At 41.0% G+C, this 24219-nt stretch overlaps 1 protein-coding gene across 1 annotated transcript in view; it reads right to left on the bottom strand.

Moving 5' to 3' along the window:
- The window catches only part of CAPN9 (calpain 9), a 70609-nt gene extending 51981 nt beyond the window's left edge, over positions 1 to 18628 (bottom strand). Inside the window, exons 1-2 of the mRNA XM_044005367.1 lie at positions 18416 to 18628; positions 1379 to 1448 (exon numbers count right to left, since the gene is read on the bottom strand). Of these exons, the coding sequence (XP_043861302.1) occupies positions 1379 to 1448; positions 18416 to 18628 (283 nt within the window). The remainder of the gene's footprint in view (positions 1 to 1378; positions 1449 to 18415) is intronic.
- Positions 18629 to 24219: the final 5591 nt, after the last annotated feature.

Below are 24219 nucleotides of genomic sequence, written 5' to 3'. Positions count from 1 at the left end.
ACAGAGAAAATAGAGATCATTTATTCTCCTACTTTCAGGTATTTTCCTTTTGCTCTACCAGTGAATTTTCTTTTCTTTTCTTTTCTTTTTTTTTTTGGTGAGGCAATTGGGGTTAAGTGACTTGCACAGGATCACATGGCTAGTAAGCGTTAAGTGTCTGAGGCCGGATTTGAACTCAGGTCCTCCTGAATCCAGGGCTGGTGCTCTATCCACTGCGCTGCCAAGCTGCCCCCCAGTGAATTTTCAAAGTCACCTTTGACATCCCAGCTAGTTCAGGGACTAGTCCAGCCACAAATTAGAAGAGTAAGGAACATAACTGGCTTTGAGTGTGCCAAAGAAGAAATACCAGACATTGGTAGTAAATGCAAATTGGATGCATGGGGGCTTGATTTGTAATGGTGATGTCAAACTCAACTAGAAAAAAGGTTCACATTAGTACAATATGTGAGCTATGTTTTGATTTAGAAACCACACATTAAAATTATCTATGTTCTATTGTTCTATTTTGTTGAGTATTTTCTTTTCTTTTCTTTCTTTCTTTCTTTTTTTGGTGGGGCAATGAGGGTTAAGTGACTTGCCCGCGGTCACATAGCTAGTAAGTGTCAAGTGTCTGAGGCCAGATTTGAACTCAGTTTCTCATGAATTCAGGGCCTGTGCTTTATCCATTGCACCACCTAGCTGCCCCTTATTGAATATTTTCAATTATATTCTAATCTGATTCACTGGGGAATATTGTGGGCTCCATGTTAGGTTCTGCATTTAACATCTATGATTTAAAATATATAGAAACTGATGCAGGATCAAGATCATTTATGAATTTGTGGAATAGCCATTTTTTTAAATGTAAGAAATTGGGTTTTTATAATTTAGCATAGCTTTGCATTTTCAAAAATTCAGTTTTGTCTCATCCCATTGTCCAATGGAATTTGTGACTTTATATGACTAAGGGAAAATAAGTATTAATTAAGATAATTATATCAGGTGCATATATTCCATATTAAGCAGGATCAAAACCAATAGGTGCTAAGGAAATGAATGAGTGTTCAATTTTAGACTGAATTGGACCTCAGAGATCATCTGATCCAACCTTCTCTTTTTATGGATGAAGAAACTGAGGCCTAGAGAGATGAAATGATTTACTTGGTCAACCCAGGTGATAAGGAACAGAGCTAGAATTCAAACACAGCTCCTTTGTCTTTGTGTCCTTTGCTGTCCCTGCTATATCACACTGTCTTATCTTGCTACATACACTCCTATTATTCAGTGTGTACCCATTTCCATCACTATTTGCTTCCCCCCATCACTTTTGAGGATTCCACAGCTGTCACATTGTTTGAGCTCAGCTCTTTGGGTTACTTGCAGAAGAAAAGACACTCACCAAGTTCCCCTTGACAAATATCAGTTCTTGTAGCTCCTCCAAGAATGAATTCTGGGTTTTTAACTATTTCCTAGAAAAACAAGAGAGTTATTAGAATGGTTCCCACTAAAATTGGTCACCTCCAGGGCCATTCTTTCCCATTGAATCCAATGTGGTCAGCATTTAGTGCCTTAGAGAAAGAAAGAAAGAAAGAAAGAAAGAAAGAAAGAAAGAAAGAAAGAAAGAAAGAAAGAAAGAAAGGGAGAAAGGAAGAAAGAAAGAAATTAAAGAACTCAATTCAAATCCTTTCCTGATTTTCCTATTTCCTTCAAGGGCACCACCATCACTCTAGTCCCCCAGGTTTTCAACCTCAGTCATCCTTGATTCCTCCTTCTCCCTTCATCCCCCACATACAGTCATTTGCCAAGTCTTTTTTTTTTTTTTTTTTAGTGAGGCAATTGGGCTTAAGTGACTTGCCGAGGGCCACACAGCTAGTAAGTTTTAAGTGTCTGAGGCCGGATTTGAACTCAGGTACTCCTGACTCCAGGGCTGGTGCTCTATCCACTGTGCCACCTAGCTGCCCCTTGCCAAGTCTTTTTGATTCCCCCTAGGCAATATAACTCTCATCCACCTCCTTTCCACTCATCCAGCTACTGCTTTAGTTGAGGGTTCTGTCACCTTCCACTGAGATGACAGAAACAACCTCCTAACTGGTTCCTCTGACTTGTTTTCTCTTCTCTCCTATCCATCTTCCACACTCTTACTAAAATGACGTATGCATGAGGGCCATGCCATTCCCCGGCTCAAAAAGTTCCAGGGGCTCTCTCTTTGCTCTAAGATAAAACATACATTCCATTTGGCATTTAAGCCACTTATAACTTGGCTTCACTCTACCTATTAGTCCCTCCTCCCACAAAGGACAGTCTTCTTAGGCCTTAAACTCCTTTCCACCATGTACTCTGAGATCAGTGATACTGGCCTCCTTGATGTTCCTCAAATAAGATATTCCACCCCCCTACTCTGGGCATTTTTACTGGCTGAATCCCCTGCCTGGAATGCTCCCCCTCATCATCTCTGCCTCTAGATTTCCTTGGCTTCCTCCAAATCCCAGCTAAAATTTCACCTTCTACAGGAAGCCTTTCTTCCCTTTAATTCCAGTGTTTTCCTTCAGTAGAATATTTCCAATTTATCCTGTATATATCTTGTTTATACAAAGTATTTCATGAAGAGTAGAGACTATTTTTTGCTTTTCTTTGTAACTCCAGTGTTTAGCACAGTGCCTGGCACATAGTAGGTGCTTAATAATTGCTTTTTGACTACCTTTCCAAGATTATTTCATATTCCTCCCTTTCATATAGATCATAATCCAGTCAAATTGGCTCACTTGTTTTTCCTTTTATACAATGATCGTTACTCTCTGGAAAAAGAATTTGCTTCGCACTTTTAGCTTTGATAGCCTAAAACTGAACTAACATATGAAAGTATGCTCTAAATCAGTACTGATTAAAGAAATGCAAATTAAAACAACTTTGAGGTACCACCTCACACCTATCATATTGGCTAATATGATTTAAAAAAGGAAAATTATAAATGTTGGAGAAGATGTGGGAAAACTGGGACACAACTGTACTGTTTGTGGAGTTGTGAACTGACCCAACCATTCTGGAAAGCAATCTGGAACTATGGCCAAAGGGCTATAAAATTGTGCATACCCTTTGATCCATCAATACCACTGCTAAGTCTATATATCAAAGACATATAGCACCTATTTTTGCGGTGGCTAAGAATTGGAAATTGAAAGGATGCCCATCAATTGGGGAATGGCTGAACAACTTGTGGTATATGAATGTAATGGAATATTATTGTGCTGTAAGAAATGACAAATAGTATGATTTGAGAAAAACCTGGAAAAGACCTACAAGAACTAATGCATGGTGAAGTGAACAGACCCAGAAGAATATTGTATATAGTAACAGCAAAATTGTTTGATGAAGAACTGTGAATGAGAGCTATTCTCAGAAATACCATGATCTACCACAATCCAAAGGACTAATGATGAAACATACTATCCACCTTCAAAGAAAGAACTGATATTGATGGAACAGACTGAAGCATGCCATTTTTCACTTTTTCTTTCATTTTTTCTTTTATTTTAGTCTTCTTGTACAAAATGTTCCTGCCCCATTCAGGGCATCCTCTCATCCTGGTGTTACAGATCTCTCCTGTGAACTTCCTTAGTTGTATTAGACTAGAAAAATGTCTTCTTCTGACCTTTTGTTGGCCTTGTGGCTCCAAAATTTTATTTGAATTACTATTTTAAAGTTATTTAGAGGGAAACATTGGGAGAGTTCAGCTGGGTCCCAGCCTGTATTCCACCATCTTGGCTCCATCTGGTACTGCCTTTTCTGTTAATATGAGTCATGTGAACTATATATTTCCCAAGGGAAGATGGTAGCCACTAGAAAGGAGAGTTGCATGGTACCTTCCATAAAAAGGAGAGTTTTCCTGATGGTCCTGGGGCTTGGACATGAGCCCATTCTTCACATTTCGTTGGATTAAATAAAGTCTATTCTATATTGAATATCTTATTTAAGTGCTTTCAAAGACAGGGAGAGAAAAACAATTGAGAAACTGGCATTCCTACGGTTTCCTTGAGTAAGAACATGAGTCAGAGAGACTTTAAGAGAGATTTCCTCATCCCTGCCCCCAAAAGAAAAACTATACTTGCAACCATTGTGTTTAGGACCAGATTAGGGTATAGATTACACATAGGTTACTGATGTATAAATATGAAATAATCCCCATTTAGAAAGGAAAAAAGTGAGACTCAGATTATGAAAATGAATGAGTCATTTGGCTAGGAAGTTCTGAAACTAGAATTTCAGGCCAGTTTTCTGACTCAAATCCTAGTGTTTTTTTCGCTGATTCTTTTGAATGAGTCCAAGCTACAATTGATTATGACTTGCAAAAGACAAGAGATGAAACCTTTATGGACCATTAGGTGATTTTCATGAATCATCCAAGGGCTGAGAGACATGATATATTTGCTTCTAGGGACCATTAAGTTTACTTTATGAGTCTTAATATAATTTGTTTAAAGACCCAGTCTTTTACTCTTTTAAGTGATCATTTTTAAATGTGGTATGTTACATCATTTAGTGGTATTTTGAAATGTTAGATGCCATTAATCAATAGATAATTATTAAAAACCAACTAAGTAGTCTCCAAGGCCCTGTAGAGATTATAAGGAAACTCAGAGACCTCATTCCTGCCCAAGAGATTACAGTCTGGCTGGTGAGAAGGAGATGACAGCTTACTGGAGGAAGTGGGTTATAAACTGGACTCTGAAGGGTGGATGGTGGGATGAATTTAGATAGAGGGAAAGAGGAGGGAATTCCAATCAGGGAGAAGACTGTGAACAAAGATGTGGAGGCAGGAATAAACAGGCATATTTGGAATATGTTAAAGAGCATGATCAGACAACAATGAAAGGTAGACTTTGAGGAAGAAGGGAAAGTCAGTTTGAATGGGAATAGCCAGTATAGTATAGGATAGAGTCAGAGCTTGTCATGACCCCTGTACATACTAGCTTGGGCTTAACTCTTAACTTCTCAGTGTCATAAGCAACTCTTTTAAAAAAAATAATGTTTTTTCTTGGGGGCAGCTAGGTGGTGCAGTGGATGAAGCACCAGCCCTGGATTCAGGAGGACTTGAATTCAAATCCAACCTCGGACCCTGGGCAAGTCACTTAACCCTCATTGCCCCCCCCCATTTCTCAATTATATGTAAAAACAATTTCTTGGGTTTTTTTTTTTTTAAGTGAGGCAATTGGGGTTAAGTGACTTGCCCAGGGTCACACAGCTGGTAAGTGTTAAGTGTCTGAGGCCGGATTTGAACTCAGGTAGTCCTGAATCCAGGGCCGGTGCTCTATCCACTGCGCCACCTAGCTGCCCCTTCTTGGGTTTTTTTAAAGTTTTGAGTTCCAAATTCTATCCCTCCCTCTACTCCCCCATCCCTCAGACAGTAAGCAATGTAGTATAGGTTAATACACATGCAATCATAAATTTCCATATTGAACTCAGGTCCTCCTGAATCCAGGGCTGGTACTTTATCCATTGTGCCACCTAGCTGTCCCCACAATTATGTAATTCAACCATTCCTTAATTGATTAGCATTTCCACAGTCAACTCTTGAAGACTAGAATTTGTGGACCAGCCCCTGATCTGAATTGGTAGAAAGAGCTTCCGCATGGGAAGCTCCTTATACCAGTGGTATCACAGGTCTGGTTAAAAGCTAAACAACAACAACCAAAACCTCAGGGGGAAGAACCCTAATATTTGTACTCTATTACATGAAAACCAAACACAGAAAAAAAACCCATCCAGGACAGCTCTTTTGTCTGATAAGGAACCTTGGTTAGAAAAAATAGCAATTCTGATGTATGGGACTAGCATAAAGATAATCTCTTTGGGCCTCGGTTTTCTCATCTACAAAATGGGGACATTAATTCCTAGCTCCAAATCCTGGTATTATATAAAATTGCATACTACATTTTTTTTCAGATCAATTTAAATGAAAAGGTTTGCTCTCCTCTCTTCTCTTTTCTCTGTTTCTATATATACACACAAACTGACCTTTGATAACACACTGAAAACTGTGGGGATTTTCTCTTTCTTTTCTTCTGAACTTGTTCCTCCATTGGGTGCTTTCTTGTTTTACTGATTTCTTGTTTACATTGTGAGGGATGTTCCTTGGGGTTGGATCTGGGGGGTGGGGGAACCAGTCTGTAAAATAGACTTGTTTCTTTCCCCCTTCTAGCATATCAGCCTTTCCATAGGGCTGTGCTGTGTTTAACAAAGAGGTGGTACTAGAAAGTGCAGCTGGTCCCAGCTCAATTGCTGTGTTTGCTGTTGGGGCAGCTACCCAGGTCTTGGTGGGAGCAGCATGCCACTGAAGTGGAGGGGGAGGAGCAGGAAGAAGAGGAGGAGGAGATACTTTTCTCAGTGATTATGGGAATAGCAATCTTGCTTGAAAATGCATAGATCATTTATTTTGGAGAAATTCCAACTGCTTTCCAGCTAATGGGTCCAAACCCTTTGGCCAACTATGAGGCAATTGCACTTTTTGGAAGCACACACATTTTCCAGGCTATAAGGTTTCACATAGTAATTGCATTTGGAGGCATTTTCTTATAATAACGCATTGCTTTAGTGATTTTCAGATTGTGAAGCACTTTCCTCCATTCAATAACTTTATGAGGGAGGTAAAGAAAGCATTATTATTTCCATTTTACAGGTAAAGAAACTGAGGACCTTAAAGCATTAGTCATTTGTTCAGGGTCATGCAGGTAGTAGACAATCTAGAGTGGGATTCACATTCAGATCTGCTCATTCTAAGGCCTTTACTTTACTGTGCCAAGATACCTTTACAGCAAATATGAGTGGCCTAAAGATCTGAAGACTAAGAAGCAGATAATCTATTATTTGTACTCTATTACAGCTGTCATCTCCACAACATTGCTGTGAGGTGGGTAGGTGGTATTTTACAGATAAACTGAGGCACAAAGCAGCCCAACAACTTTCCTGTGGCTTCCCTATATTATCGCAAAACAGAGGTGACTAGAACTTATCCTGAGTGACACAGTGGATAGAACTCTGGGCCTGAAGTCAGGAAGACCTGAGTTCAAATCCAGATTCAGACACTTATAAGATGTGTGTCATTTAGATGAGTCACTTAACGTCCATCTGCTTCTGTTTCCTCAACTGTGAAATGTGGATGATAATAATAGCACTTATTTCCCAGGGTTGTTGTGAGGATCAAATAAAATACTTGTGAACTGCTTAGCAGTATCTGGCACTGAATTGGTGCTTAATAAATGCTTGCTCCCTCCCCTTCTCCCCCATTCTGAACTCTTGAAACAATTTTGACGTCTGCTGTAGAATCTCACTTTCCTCCTAGCCTTAGTTTTGTACCTGATTAGACACATTTTTAGGAAAGATTTATTTAGATCATAAGAAACGAGAGTTGGAAAAGACCCTAGAAACCCTCTAGTTCAGCCAGAAAGAAAAGAAAAAAATTATTTGGATGAGCAGTGAAATCATGGCTAGTTTAGGAAAACATCCAGGAGACATTTTCCCTAAGAACGATGGTGAGGATTAGCCAGTGGGAAGAGCACTGACGTGGAAGGCAGGAAACCTGTGCTCCAGCCTCTGGTCCTGCTGCAGCCATATCACAAAGCAGACAGACAGACTGATCTGTGGGAAGTCAGTGGACCCGGGCCTAGGGCCTGGCTCTTCCAATTCCAACTTGTATGATGTAGGTCAAATTATTTCCCCTCTCTCACCTTCACTTTTCTTTGGTATAAAAAGACAGATTGGACTAATTCATTTCTTTCTTTTTTCTTTTTTTTTGGGTAGGGGGTTTGGGTTAGAGGTTGGAGTTCTTAGGAATTCCTTTTTAAAGAATTACACCCTCTTGCACGCAAAAGCAGTTAGAATAAGATGGTAGTTTATTTAGAGGCAAAGGAAGAGAAGGGAAACCAAGAGAAATCCTTGGACTTCTCTTGGGGAGCAAGGCACAAAGCACGTGGCTCTGAGGTACCAATCTCCTCGAGCAGGAGACCGGCAGGTACTTTTATAGAGGACTGATGGGGGGGGGGGGCGGGGTGACCATTTGACTGTGGAAAGTTCCTTTTGTAATGGGGGGAAGTGGGGTACGGTTTTGGGTTAGGGGTTGGGGTTTGGGGTTCTTAGGAATTCCTTTTTAAAGAATTATACCCTCTCGCACACAAAAGTAGTCAGAATAAGGTGGTAGTTTATTTAGGGGCAAGGGAAGGGAAGGGTGGGGGGAGGGAAACCATGAAAGATATCCTTGGACTTCTCATGGGGAGATAGGCACAAAGCACGTGGTTCAGAGGTACCAATCTCCAGACTAATTCATTTCTAAGATCCCTTTAAGCCCTAGGTTAGTTTGTTGAATTGTTATGGCTTGGAAGTTCCTTGCACTTAATTTCATTCAGATAGTGTTTTTGATGTACAAAGTGCTTTCCTTACTATGACCCTGTGACAAAGATGGCTCGAATATTATTCTCCCCATAAGTGACTTGCAATGCAGGTAGCATTCTCTCAATAAATAAGCTGTTGTGCAAAAATATTATTCTTGTGACTTGTCCATAGTCATGCAACTAGCAAATAATGGATCTAGGATTCATCCAGGTGCGGCAGTGAATAGAGAATCGGAATTGGTGTCAGGAAGACCCAAATTCACTTCCCTTAGTCTTAGTTTACTCATTTGTAAAATGGGGATAATAAATAGCACATACCTTACAGTGTTATTGCAAGGTTCCAATGAGATATACAAAGCACTTTGCAAATCCCCAAAATGCTATTATATATAATAGTGCCTTATTATTTTTATTATTATTAAAATATAGGTCTTCTAGTAGGGTCTCAATAAATATCTATTGAATGAGTAAATGAATGTCCTTGAACCAGTGATTCAATGTTTCTGAGATCGTTTTCTCTCATCTGTTGTTGTTTGTCCTTAATTTTCAGTGGAGCAATGACATCATAGGGTAATGTCGTGCTTCGTGGTTGAATTGGCTTTAAGTGAGGCAGAGTTGCACAAAGTCATCAACCTCATTGTCTCTTCCAGAGTCACTGAAGTCCAATGGAAAGACAAAAGTCAAGACAACTAGTGATGGCTGGGGATGCAGGGGATGACATTGGCATCTTTGATGTCTGACCAAGCTCTAGGCATTCCACAGTGCCTGATTCATGGGCCTTCATGGCCATTGGAACAAATTGTCCTCATCCATCCATTCTACTGGGGGAAGTCTTCATATGCTTGGGGTAGATATCCCCTAACTCACTGATAGGGTTTGAGGCCTGCTGGTTACCCTCAACTTGGTTTAGCCCATTCGCTAAGATGGTTTTACCAGGGTGTGGCCACTATCTATACTACAGTTTCTTGGAGCCACAGGTGAGAGTTAGGTGAAAGGTGGACAGACACCAAAGCCCTGAAAAGAGCTTGCCAAACCTTCACACCAGAGGAGCTACTCCTCCCTTAATACCCAAGAAAATATATGTCCTACCTGGTTTGAGATATATGAAGAGGTTGAGAAGTAATTTTTTAAAATTGAAAAATAAGTATTCAACAAATAGAACTTGATATTATAGCTATTACCTCCCTGTTTCCCTAACAAAGTACTCATACTCAGTATCAATTTTATAATTATTTTTTAAACTCCGCCCCTTTTTTGGGGGGGTGTCTGGGTGGGGGGGAGATTATAGAATAGGTTGAAGGTAACAGAAAAATGACTCAGACTTCCCCTGGATAGAAACTTTCATTGCCTATCAGCAAGCCACTTGTCACATTTGCCCTTTCCAACCTCAGGAGGATCCAGTGACAGCTGGGGTGTCAGGTCTCAGCTGAAACATGGGCTTTTTGCCTCAGAGGTAAGAAATCTTTGCAGCCTTTTGAAAGGTCTCTGGAGAGGTGGGGCAGGGCAAATGTTAGTCATATGCCTTCTGCTAGAGACTAATTGGGAATATGGAAACTCTAAGTAAAGAGACAAACTGATCAAAGCCATCATTGGTAATACCTTAGTAGGTTTCCTTTGTGTATTTGGGCATTTTTCATCTGCTGTAACTTATTGTGCCCATTACATCACAAGCTTTTCAAGGACAGGGACTAACGTCTAAAGTCCCTTTCAGGCCCACAATCCTATATTTGACTTTATCAGCATCTTATATGATCATTTAATACAGATTCTTTTTAAAGATTGAATGTATTTATGTGCAAATGAAGGAATCTTATACGCTTGTCCAAGGTTAGTATTGGAAAGAACCTTATATATCATGTAATTCAATTATCTCACTTTATAATCACAATAATTATTATTATAGCTAGAATTTATATAGTGCTTTCAGGTTTATGAAATGCCTTAGACATATCTCATTGGAACCTCATAAGAGTCCTGGGAGGTAGTTACTATTATTATCCTCATTTTATAGTTGAGAAAACAGAGACAGAGGTTAAGTGACTTGGCTAGGGTCACACAACTAATAAGTGTCTGAGGCAGGATTTGAACTCAGGTGCTCCTGATTCCAGGTGCAATAACTCTATCCACTATGTCACTTAGCTATATGATTATAGATTCATGGAATCACAGAATTTAAGAGTTTGAAAGGATTTCAATGGCCAATTAGTTCAACCCATACCTGAAAGGAATCTTTGCTATAACAAACCTGACAAATAGTCATTTAGCCTTGCTTGAACAAGGAGAGCCTACTACCTCTCAGGGCCATCTATCCCACTTTTGGATAGCACTAATTGTTTGTAGGTAGCTAGGTAATGCAGTGACTAGAGTGCTGGGCCTGGAGTCAGGAAGACCCGAGTTCAAATCTGACCACAGACACTTACTAGCTGTGTGACCCTGGGTAAATCACTTAACCCTGTTTGCTTCAGTTTCCTTATCTATAAAATAATCTAGAGAAGGAAATGGCAAATCACTCCAGTATCTTTGCCAAGAAAACCCCAAATGGGATCACAAAAAGGTGGACATGACTGAACAACAACAATTATTTGGAAGTTTTTCCTGACACCATGACTAAATTAACCTCCTTATAACTTCCTCAGTGTGCTCCTGCTTCTGTCCCTTGAGGACAAACAGAACAAGTCAAATCCCTCCTCAACAAAATGGCAGCTCTTCAAATACTTTAACAAAGCTTTTTTTTTTTTTAAACAAACCTCCATATGACAAGGCTTCATATTAAACCAACCATATCCCCACCGAGTCTTCTTTCTGTTGTTGCTGTTGTTCAGTTGTTTCAGCCACATCCCACTAACATAACCCAATTTGGGGTTTTCTTTTTTTTAGTGAGGCAACTGGGGTTAAGTGACTTGCCCAGGGTCACACAGCTAGTAAGTGTGTGTTAAGTGTTTGAGGCTGGATTTGAACTCAGGTACTCCTGACTCCAGGGCCAGTGCTCTATCCACTGCACCACCTAGCTGCCCCTGGAGTTTTCTTGGCAAAGATCCTGGGTTGGTTTTCCATTTCCTTCTCCAGCTCATTTTACAGATGAGAAAACTTAGGCAAACGGTATTAAGTGCCTTGCCCAGGGTCTCTCGGCTAGTAAATGTCTGAGGCTGGATTTGAACTCAGGAAGATGAATCTCCACTACTCTAGGTTGACTCCTTCTCAAATCTTATTTTCTATCTGCTAAACATGTTTGGTTCTCTTAACTAATCCTTATATGTAATGAACTCAAGGCCTTTCGCCATTCTAGTTGCCTTCATCTGGATCGCTTATTTATGACCTTAAAGTGTGGTGCCCAGAACTGAACACAATATTCTAGATAAGGTCAGCAAAGGACAGAGTACATTGGGACTATCACCTTTCTATTTCTGGAACTACATCTCTCAGTTTAATCGCAGTTTTTAAGACCACATTAGCTTTCTTGGATGTTTTATCGCATTACTGACTTATATTGATCTTGCTGTCTACTAAAACCCTGAAATCTTTTTCAAAACAACAGCTCTCTCACCATACCTCCCTTACCCTATACCTTGTGAAGGTTTTTGTAATCCAGACCTTATTGCTTCTTAATTTCATATCATTTGATTAAGTTCACTGCTCTAGCCTGCCCAGATCCTTTTGGATACAGACTCAATCATACACTGTGCTAGCTATCCTTCCCAGATCACAAAGCTGGGATAAAGATAATACAATTATCTGAACATTTGTTGAGTAACTATGTAAGCCTTTCTCCAAGTCTAATAAAAGTGTTAAACAGCATAGGGCCAACCACAGATCCCTAGGTTATTCTACTGGAGATCTGCCATATTGTCACTTAACCCTTAACAGCAACTACTCTTTGAATTTGGCCATCCAACTAGCCCTGAATCCATTTAATTAGATTCTTTAGTCCACATCTCTCTTCTCCACAAAAATAGTAGGAGACACTTTACAAAAGATTTGCTAAAATTTAGGTAAGTTATATCCACAACATTTCACTCATCTACTAGTTTAGTAAGCCTATCATAAAAGGAAAGGAGGTTAGTCTGCCATGACCTGGTTTTGCTGAGACCATGCTGGATTTTTAATAATCACTGCTTCCCTAAGTACTCAACAACCATCTTTTTTAATGAATTTTACCAAGAATTTAAGTCAAGCTTGCTGGCCTATAGCTTCCACACTCTGTTCTCTTTTCTTTTTTGAAAATCAGGGAAACATTAGCCCTTTACTCTTCTTAAATATTGAAGTAACACTCCTGTTTTTCACAATGATAATTGCTAACATTTATCTAACACTTGAAGGTTTTCAAAGTGCTTGACACATACTATCTCATTTCTTTACAACTTTATGAGATGGGTGCTATTGTTGTCTTCACCAAGTGACACAGATGGGGAGAACAAGGCCCAAAGAGTTGAGATGACTTGCTTAGGGTCATACAACTTGGCAGAACCAGAACATGAACATAGGTCTTCATAACTCTAAGGATAAATAGTCTTTTTGCTATACCATACTGCCTCTAATTCCCAAACCACAAACATGAAATGGGTTTTCCAAATCTATAGGATTCAGTTCTACTCCTCCTCCTCTTTCGATGTGTCAATACATAAATCTAGGTAACAACTGTCCTCACAGATCTGGTGTTGGACACTGCGGAAGGGAAAAGACATCTGGCAAAGTGCTGGTGGGTGATGATGTGCATGACCTCATCTTATGGTGCTTCCATTTTGGATGAAGACCTGTTCTGTACATGGAGGAATGCTGGAGTGCTCTCAAGTGGTAGAGAAGTCTGGGAGAAAGCACAGCAGGTTATGAAAGGACTACAGAATTCTTCAGTAGAAGCTGAGTAGGAAATGAAAAGAAGTAGTCTTCACAATCTGGAAGACAGAGGAAAGAGAAGAATTGCCATGCCTAGTGGGGAGAGAGGTTGAGCCTTTTATGTAATATTTGCTCGGGAGTGAGGGTGGTTCCAAATTTCTAGCTATGCCACTGCCTGTGAATTAAGTCTGCATACCTTAAAAGCTAGATTGTTTAACTTGGGCGGTTTAGGAACCAAGCCATTTTTCAGCATGGCTCTTATAATATGGATGCTGAGGTCAATGACCTGATTCTCAGATGATACCAGGTGAGAAATGACCTTGAGATATTCTGCATAGCCACGTTACCTAGGCTAACATTGTGAGGACAGCTAAAGTTGTTGTTTGTCCTTTGTTCTCAAAGAGGACCATGTCATTGGGGTGATGTCATGACTTGCACCGAATTAGATTTAAGCGAGGAAGGGCTGTGCAAGGTCAACCAACCTCACTCTCTCCTCCAGAGCCATCTGGGTCCAGTGGCAACATAGATATCAGGATGACTGCAGATGGCCCAGGATGTTTAGGGCAATTGGGGTTGTGACTTGCCCTGGGTCATACAGCTAGTAAGTGACTGAGGTGAGATTTAAACTCATGTCCTCTTGACTCTAGGGCCAGCACTCTATCTACTGTGCCACTAAACTGCCACCTAACTGCCCCCACAGCTAAAGTAGTCTTTTTTTGCAGGGATACCAAAATCTGTTCTGGTCTGTAGACCCTGGGCTAAAAACACTCCTAGAGAGGTCATCTGGCTTAACCTTTATCTGAAGCATGATTTCCCTCTACAACATTCCTGTAAAATGTTTGTTGAATTGATTTAAAGTAGGTATCATCCAGTCTCTGCTTAAAGAATCTAGAAAAGCTTTCCAAAACTGGAGAACTTGGTACCTCTTAAGATAATTCATTGTACTATTGGACAAATCTAATTGTTAGAACATTTTCCTTAAGAAATCAGCTGGACCTAAAATGTCCTGATGATGGTATTCAGTTACCTTTGGAGAATCCCATTTTGTGCTTTTTTATGCTAATTGTAAATCTGGCAACAGTTTTTTCCTTTATGGTAAGAGTGGCTTCATCTCCGCTTGGCTAATCAAGCTGATGCATGCTTGTATATGATCTGTGGTACTCATCAACTCACACCTTGATTAATGGAATAGCTTGCTGGTAGGTCTACCTGCGTCAAGTCTCTCCCCACTCCAAACCATTCTCTGTTCAGCCACTAAAGTGATTTTCCTGAAATGCTAGTCTGACCATGTTGTCCCCAACCTCCTCCCCCATTTGATATACTCCAGTGGCTCTCACTCGCCTCCAGGATCAAACACAAAGTGTTCCATTGGTATTCAAAGGCCTTCATAACCTAGCCCAGTACTGCCTTTCCAGTTTCCTTACACCTTACTCCCCATCATGCACTCTTTGATCCAGTGGCACTGGCCTCCTGGCTGTTTCAGGAAGGAACAAGACAGTCCATCTCTTGGCTCTGGCCTGGAACTGTCTTCCTCCTCTGCTGTGACTACAGACCTCCCTGGTTTATCTCAGCTGCTACAGGAAGCCTTCCCCAACCCCTCTTAATTCCAGTGCCTTCCTTCTGTTAATTAATTCCATTTATCCTGTGTATACCTTGAATTGTATTTATTTGTTTGCCTGTTGTCTCCCCCATTAGACTGTGAGCTCCTTGAGGGCAGGGACTGTCTTTTGCCTCTTTTTCTGTCCCCAGTGCTAAGCACAGTTCTTGGCACACAGTAGGCACTTAATAAATGTTTACTGAAGTGACTCCACATTAATACTGTATACGCTCAGAATCAAAATACAGTTTTAAAGAGTGGCTTTATATATTGCTAGAGGGAGGGGGCCTCAGAAACAAAGGTACTTGGTTTTAATTCCCAGCTCTATTAGAGTGTATTGAAAATCTTTATTGCTGTTTTCCCAGTTAAATAGCCTTTTGTGTTTGTACAGTGTTTTATGATCGTATTTAAGTGAGTCCTCTGAATAAATGAAGCCAGAAGGCACACGTGTTTCCTGCACTCATGCACACATGCAAATACCCACACAGATGCACACTCAGATGGGCACAGAGTAAGGCTACAGAAATAATCACGCGTGTTTACTTTGGGCCTCTTACTGAGCAGAGCAGGGCTCTTTTATCGACATCCGAATAGCCCTTCTAAAAGTCCTTGTGAGGGAAAGATGAAGTGTAATGGAATGAGTGCTGGATTTTGGAGTCAAAGCCTTGGTCAAGTCACTTTGAAGCCCATGGTCTTAGTTTCCCCATCTACAAAATGAGGACATTGGACTAAGTGAGCTCTAATGTCCCTTCTTGGCCCTAAATCTATGATCCTATGAGGTAGGTTTTCTTATCTCCCTGTTACCCATGAGAGTATTGAGGCCCAGAGGAAAATCAGCTACTAGCCCAACATCACATTACTTGGCTTGGCACGTTGGGAGGCCTTTGGATCACTGGATGTTAGTTGTTGTTGTTTTATTTATTCCAGTCCTGTCTGTCTTCATGACTCCATTTGGGGTTTTCTTGACAGATACTTGGCAAAGCTACATTAGATCATACACAAGCATGCATAACCTTGATTAGCTCTTACCAGAAAGGAAAAACTGTTGCCAGATTTACAATTAGCATTGCCATTTCCTTCTCTGGCTCATTTTACAGATGAGGAAACTGAGGCAGACAGGGTCAAATGACTTGCCCAGCATCACTCAACTAGTAAGTGTTTGAGGCTGGATTGGAATTCAGATCTTCCTGACTCCAGGCCAGGTGCTCTATCCACTGTGTCACCTAGTTTCTCTTCACTGAACGTGGAGAGTATGAATGGAGTCATGGCCACCACCACCAGCTCAAGTTATAAAGTCTTGTTTTTATTTGTTTTTATTGAAGCTGTGATCTCACTGATGTAGGGAACTGCTGGTAAGGATTTCCCTGAACTAGTCAGATCAGCACTGGCTCAGCAATTTATTTTTGCCCAGGGCACTGAGAGTCTGTGTGATATGCCAGGTTATCACAGGTAATAAGTAGTGTCAGAGGTGGGATATGAACCCAAGTGTTCCTGACTCAGAGATCAGCTCTCTCCATTATGCCATTCTTTCTTGGTCTCAGTCTTTCTCTGTTTCTCTCTGTTTCTCTATGTCTCTGTGCTTCTGTCTGTCTCTCAGTCTCTGTTTCTCTCTCCCCCTTCACTGGCTGGAAACCCAGAATAGGGAATAACATTGTCATCAGACCCTTAGGATCATAAGGATTTAGAACTGATGGGGACTGTATACATCATCTGGCCTGATCCCCTTTTTTTGAGATGAGGAAACTGAGGTCCATAGAGGTCATCTTTAAATTCAGAGGATGAAAACCATGTCACAAATTCTCATAGACCTTATGCAGAATAGCAAAGTAAATGGCATTTCCTGTTCTACTATCATGTTAACTCCTTTTTTTCTTTTTTTGTGGGGCAATGAGGGTTAAGTGACTTGCCCAGGGTCACACAGCTAGTAAGTGTCAAGTGTCTGAAGCTGGATTTGAACTCGGGTACTCCTGAATCCAGGGCCACTGCGTCACCTAGCTGTCCCTCTATCAATGTTAACTCTTTTTTTTTTTTTAGTGAGGCAATTGGGGTTAAGTGACTTGCCCAGGGTCACACAGCTAGTAAGTGTTAAGTGTCTGAGGCCAGATTTGAACTCAGGTACTCCTGACTCCAGAGCCGGTGCTCTATCCACTGTGCCACCTAGCTGCCCCTATCATGTTAACTCTTAAGGCAGCTGGGTCACAAAATGGATAGAGTGTTGACCTGGAGTAAGAAAGAAGTGAGTTCAAATCCTGCCTCAGATTCTTACTGGCTGGGTGACTTTTAACAAAACATTTAACTTCTCAGCCTCAGTTTCCTCACCAATAAAATGGGTATAATAATAGCACCTCCTCCCAGGATTGTGGTGAGGATCAAATGAAACACCATGTCAAATGCTATGCAAGGGGCAGCTAGATGGTGCAGTGGATAAAGCACCAGTCCTGGATTCAGGAGTACCTGAGTTCAAATCCGGCCTCAGACACTTACTAGCTGTGTGACCCTGGGCAAGTCACTTAACTCCAATTGCCTCACCCAAAAAAAAAAAAAAAGAAGGAAAATGCTTTGCAAAAGTTTCTTATTATTTGGGGAAACCAACACCTGGGTGTAATCACCCTGGTAAAGCCAATGACAGGGATGGGTTGTACACCTGATGCATCTCAAAGTGAGTGACCTAGGGCAGGTATAGATAGGTTGTCAACAGGAACCACTCCCAAGCCAGTACACACCCAAGAGGAGTAAAAAAAAATCAGATCATAGACAGGAAAACCCAATCCACTGTTATCTAGAGTGTCAAATAACATTTCACATCAAGTATTTTCTGTTACAAGATGTCCCTAGAACTTGGGGCTCATTTTCTTCCTAAGACCCAGAATCCAAGACTTCATCCTCTGGTTCAGGGACTGCTCTGGACCCTTCCCTGCTACAAATTGAAAACAACACAGCCTCTGAATGCCCCCAAAAGAATAAGGAGACAGTAGTTCTGGGGGGAAAACTCTCCTATATTCCCAAGAACAAATATAAGCAGCAGCTTCATTATAATTCTATAAAGTATTTCTCAGGACTGACTTTTGTCAGTTTCTCTGCATCCTCTCTACAGCTAAAATACATGCATCTTTTCTACATTTTATTCTATGAAATGGGTAAATCCTCTTTCTATTTTCACCAAGGGAGGTTAAAGCTTTTCTTTTTACATTTTAAAAAACAATCACCTCTTTTTGCTATACATTTGCCCTACCCCTCTCTAGACCACCACAGCTCCTTGCCACAAGGTCCTCGGCCACAGAGATGGGACAGGCATCTGATGCCCATTTATTTTCATTTCAGCGCAGTTTTCATTTCAAAGGAACATGGGCTCTTCATCAGCCCGCCCAACCCTCCAGCTTCTAGCTGGTCCCTGTCTTGCTGTCTTCTGGATGCAAAGTTTCAGCACCAGGGATGGGGAAGATTTGCCCAAATCACAGTTATCTGTGGATCACCTCATTGCTTGCCCCTCCTCCCTGCCACAGGCTCTCCAACTTCCTCACTCTGCTTTGGTAACTCAGAGAGAGACTCCCATGCCTTGGGTTACCCAGTCACAGAGTTGAACAGGAACCAGGTATCCTTCGTTCCTTCCCCTTCCCCCTGCACTTACCCCAGGACGTTTCCATACAAAAGGTATGGGGGGCCTCTCACTGAAGAAGAGGGATGAGTTGTTGGCTGGAAAGTCCTTGTCTTCAAACAGGATGCCCCTCTGTAGGCACTCCTGCCTCAGCTGTTCATAGGTCTGGCCTGAGGAGTGAATGGCACGGGAATCCTTGGGGACTGGATGTTCCTGGGGTCCTGGGGCCTGGTAGAGGTGAGGCATGGCCCTTTCAGATACTGCCCTGATGCTCTGTGCTCCCACAGATAAGGTCTAGAGGCTGGAAATGAATGACAAAGGATATGAGGGAGGCAAAAGTATTTGCTGCAAGTCAATTATGAATTAGTGAGCCCGGTAGAAATATACCTCAAGGCAATGAATGAGCTTAGTCTCTCTTGGCACCCTTCTTTCCTGAGCAATGGGACACACCCTCAGAACAAACTGGAGAGAATGTTTGACCACTCAGGGGACTTCTGTAGTTCTCTGAATTCCTTCTGTAGTTAGACTAACATAGCAGGCAGAGAGGCAGCACCCTTCTGCTTAATGGACTTATGTGGCAGAGAAAATAATATTTGCTTGATGGGAGGAGAGCAAAAAGCCAAGTACATAGAGGAGCTGGTAAAGTGGCAGCTATTTTCCCATAATGTTGGTGGAATGAGAGTGGACTGGGATGTTCCCCTTACTTGAGTAATAATGTCTTTTAGGTCATACAATCTTATGTTGGGAAAATGATTTGGGGTTATTACATCCCCATAACCCTATGTGATGCTCAGCAGGTATGTATCCCAGTGTGAACTCTCATTGGATAGGGACATTTTAAAAATTCACTTTTTAAATTTTGGGTTCCAAATTCCTCCCTCCCATCAGCCTATCCCCTACTCATTGAAAAGGTAAGCAAAATGATACCCATCATATATGTAAAATCATACAAAAACATATTTCCTGATTATTCCATGTTGCTAAAAAGGCAAGAAAAAATGAAGTGGAAAAAGTATGTTTCAATCTGCACTCAGAGTTCATCAGTTCTCCCTTCAGAGATGGATAGTATTCTTCATCAAGAGTCCTTTGGACTTGTCTTGGGTCATTATAGATCAGAATAAAGTCTTTCACAGTCAATCATCATTACAATATTTCTGCTACTGTGTACAATATTCTCCTGGTTCTGCTCACTTCACTTTGCTTTGCTTCATATAAGTCTTGTCAGGTTTTTCTGAAACCAGCCCTTTTATCATTTGTGATAGCACCTCACAAGCATAAAAACATAACTTGCCATCCCCCATTTGAGGACACTCTGATAGCAACATTTATAACATGCTTGGTGAGGAAAAAAAAGCTATGAATACTTGTGAGTATGATGAAAAACAGAATGTTCCAAGTGACAGAAAATGAAGAGACTTGAAATAGAAGGAAGAAGAGGGAAAATTAATGTAGAGGCTGCAGGCTGCCCATTGCTGAATCTAACTTCTATTGCCACTAAAGAGCTATAACGTAACATACCTTAGAGCCATAAGTAAGGTGTTGTGACTGGATATTTGTCCTGGGATGCCTGAAATTTAGAGGGGGCTGACAGTACTTATGCTCCTTTAGAAATTAAAACAATTTAAAAAAAAGAAATTAAAACAATGAGTTAGGTTGGTATCTCACATATAAGGTGCATGCTTTCTCTCAGAGCACCATTGGCTCATTGTAACTATACCTCCTGGTGATTTGTCAGCCATGTGCCACAGTTTTTGTCTATAGTACCATCTTTCTTTCTCCCTGGCCTGGATCCTGGGCTGCCTCCTTTAACAGTCCCATTGTCTCTGCTGAAGCCCACCAATGACACCTTTGTATCATACCCTAGGGTCAAATGAAATAACTGCTGCCTTACCTTCCCCCATAGCTTTAACTCCTACCTGATTCCTCCCTCAACTTCCTGCTGAGGGCTGTGAGATGAAGGGATCATGATAGTATGAGGGCCTGGGTTAGACTGTGGGGGACAGATACCTCTCTACTGTCATGATTGAACCCAAGCGAGGGTGTAATGAAGTGGAAGCCAAGATCAGTGGTGATGTGGGCTCCCCACCTAACCCATTCTGAAATATGAATGAGAACAAAGGCTTGCAAAAAGTCACCAATGATCCAGATAAGGTGAAGGCTATTGGGCATCAATCAATGTGACATCTCACAACATTCTGTGTATCCAGGTGAGTTTTTTCTAGCTGTTTTCCTCACTTCTCCCTCCCTCAGTAATAGCTTTGTGTTATTCCAAGGTCTTTGTCTCTTCTTCCAACTCACCCAGCAAATAGGGTGGTCTCTCAAGATCTTTCCCTTGGCATGTTGTCACCTGAATTTCAAGGTCTTATCTTGAACTCGAAGAGTGACTTTTATGCTTTCTTGGTTTTTTTGGGGTTTTTTTTGTTTTGTTTTGTTTTGTTTTGTTTTGTGGGGCAATGGGGGTTAAGTGATTTGCCCAAGGTCACATAGCTAGTAAGTGTCAAGTGTCTGAGGACAGATTTGAACTCAGGTACTCCTGAACTCAAGGCCGGTGCTTTAACCACTGGACCACCTAGCTGCCCCACTTTTATGCTTTCTTGCATCATATCTTGTGTAACTTGCCCCAAGTGTCAGAATTGCTGGTTACAGCTCTGTGTTGCTAGTCTTTCAGAGTTGAGGTGGCAGCGCCATTTGTTTTCAGGAACAAATGATCACAGTACAATTCTAGTCTGGAGAGAGAGCCTTGTAGACCCTGAGATCGCAGTGGTTGTCAAACCCGGAGGCACCTCTGTTTATTCAGTAGACAAGTCAATATACTTTACCTGTTCCCAGTACTGTGAGTTAAGATCATAAACTTGCCCCTTCATGGGACCTGAAGCACAGGAGGAGGTAGCTTTGAAAAATGGCTGGTGAAAGTGGTGGTTTGATTTGATTTCCTTGTAATATAACTAATGAGAAGAAGCTAGATGGCTCAGTAGATCCAGCAATAACCCTAGAATCAGGAAGATTTGAGTTCAAATCTAGCCTCAGATAATAGCTATGTGACCCAGGGCAAATCACTTAACCTCTGTTAGCCTCAGTTTCCTCAGCTGCAAAATAGGGATAATAATAATACCTTCTTCCCAGGGAATTGAGAGAAATGATTATTTCTCTCTTGTATTTAATAATTAATTATTGAATTAGGACCAAGTTTTCCCCACTTTTCTACTTCCTCATCCAGAAATTAACCATTGTTGGAAATCTTGGGCAAGACTTACCCAGCCAGGAAAGCTAAGATCTAATCAGAGGGGGTAAAGAAATTCTTAGTTTAGGTGAATTGATGGATTCCTGCTCATTGTGTTTACTCAAATAGGTCTGGGAAAATGTGGAATCTCCCTTTTGTCAGATGGGTGATATAGACATTGATAAGTCTCTTTGACCAAGATTTGGGTGCTCAGTGTCATGTACCTCAAAGCCCTCATTGGAATATTCCCACCTCTTATTATAATATTCACTCTCTCATTAATTGTTAACCAATCAGAATTGACTGCCACCCTCAGGACCACCCACTCTTCCAAGGACATATAAACTGTGAGCCCTTCACCACAAGTGGCCTTTGGTCCAAGAGAGACAGCCAAATGTCCATTCCTTTTATTAATAAAGTGTTAGCTTTATTAATAAAATGAATAATTACCCAGAAACTATGTCTTTTGAACTTTTTACATGTCACAGAATGTTGAGAGGAACAAATGAGATAATACTTGTAAAACACAGTGCTTATCCCATAACGAATGCTTATAACTTCTCCTCCCCCACCCCCCGCCCCAACCCCATATCAATTTTGCATTACTGTGACTTCATGTGCTATAAATTGGCTATATCAGAAAAGGATTTGGTAAAAAGCAGGGACTCATGCACAGTGGTTTTGAACAAATGGTAGAATCAGACAGGTCCCAATGGATGACAGTGGTTGATACACATAGAAGCTTGGAGGCCAGAATATTAGAATTGGAAAGGAATTAAAAGATCATCTAGTGCAACTTCCCATCCAATGCCAAAATCCCATCTATAGTATCTCTGATAAATCCTATTAAGAAATTTCAGGAATAAGCCCCACTTTCAGATACTGACATTTTTTTTTTGCACTAGAAAAACTCTCTAAATATGATCCATTTGAATATCAACTTCCCTCAACAACTTTTCCAATCTGTCAATGATTATTCCAATTTTGCAGCTGGGAAAAATGAATCCCAAGGAAGGAGAGTGATTTTTCTAAGGTCACACAGTAAATTAAATTTGGGATTTGGAAGGAGTTGGGTTAACTTGCAGCAGAACAAAACAAAATAAAAAGCTTAGGGTCACCACTATATTCAAGTGCCTGAATAGGAATTTAGCATTTATGCAACTTCAAAAACCACAAGAGCTTCCCATCTGGCTTGGGGACTTTCTGTGCAAAGGACCTTGTTACACCCATACCACCAGACCATAGCTGCCTCAATCAGTCACCTTCCTCAGCCTTCATATATCACCTGTCCTCATCTCATATTTCAAGCTTTCCTTGGGGAGACTTTCTTCTTGCTCTATTTCTCTCATGTCCTTTCATAGCTGGATGTTGGAACTGCAGGCCCTGGGGCCACATTACATTTGTGACAGCAGTCAAATGAGCCTCTGCTCCAAAGGATTCAGCTGCCAGCATCTTGGCTCCCCATGAGCCCAGTGAGGCAATGCTGCTTGGAGCTGATTAAGGGCACCATGCAGGAGAGCAGGTGCAGTGGCATAAAGACCATTTATTTCTAGTGACATTTGTATCTGGGAGAAAAGAACATCAGCATTTATTGCACACACCCCCTCTCCAAAGACCCAGCTGCGTGCAGAAGGGACCCCAAAGCTAAATCCAATGCTGTCAGAAAGTTATATGGGTGTTGCTATTATTTAATGCTTTACAGCCCCAGAGTGCTTTATATTTCCATTAATCACCCCTCACAATAACTCCAGGGTCCACAGGACTACCATTCTTATGAGCTTAGTCTGTCCTTGAGGACCAGAGGAATTGAGCTGTTGTCTTCCTAAGGCCTTGTTATTGTTCTAGAGTTGTGTCACCTAGGTGATCCTTGAATTACATTTTCATTCTTGGAGAAGGTTAAAAGACTCCAAAGGAGAGAACACAGCAAGAGGACTAACTCAGGAGATTCAAATGGAATTTGAATCAGAAGACTTGAATTCAAATCCTGATTCTGCTACTTCTTAGCTCCCCAGGCTTAGGCAAGTGATAAGGACTTCAGTATTCTCATTTATAAAATGAGGAAGTTGGACTAGACAATCTCCAAGATCTCTTCTAGGTTTAATAGCCTGTGAATAATACATGCCCCACCCTCCCAAGTTACTAGTGCCTCTCTCTCCCTGAAATAACTTTATGTTTACATTGTATTCTATTTTACATATTATTTATACATGTTTTCTCTCCAATAGAATGTAAGCCCCCTTGAGGGGAGGACTCTTTCATTTTTTTTTTCACCTTTGTATACCCAGCACTTAACACTGTGGTAAGTGCTCAATAAATGCTTGTTGATTTTTTAATTTAATTGTATGAATTGTTTATTTATCATTCATTTACTCCTACAAAACCCTCAGCATCCCTCTCTCATTTTCTGTGCCTCTGACTGGACAGAGAGTGGGAAAAACAATTTCAACAGCTCTATTTTAAAGGTTGCCAGACCTAATTTGAGTCCAGTCCCCATAATGTGCTGAAGGGATGTTCACCAGGAGGTATTTCTACTCTTTAGAGAAAAATGCTGCCAGAATCAATGTGGATAGTGTTATCATTGGAGGGGGTCTTCGTTTTTTAATCAGTTTGACTCTGT

Source organism: Dromiciops gliroides, chromosome 4 (genome assembly GCF_019393635.1).
Source record: "Dromiciops gliroides isolate mDroGli1 chromosome 4, mDroGli1.pri, whole genome shotgun sequence".
Taxonomy (NCBI): Eukaryota; Metazoa; Chordata; class Mammalia; order Microbiotheria; family Microbiotheriidae; genus Dromiciops; species Dromiciops gliroides.
Note: the sequence above shows the minus strand (reverse complement) of the source record. Positions and strands in the feature narration are given on the sequence as shown.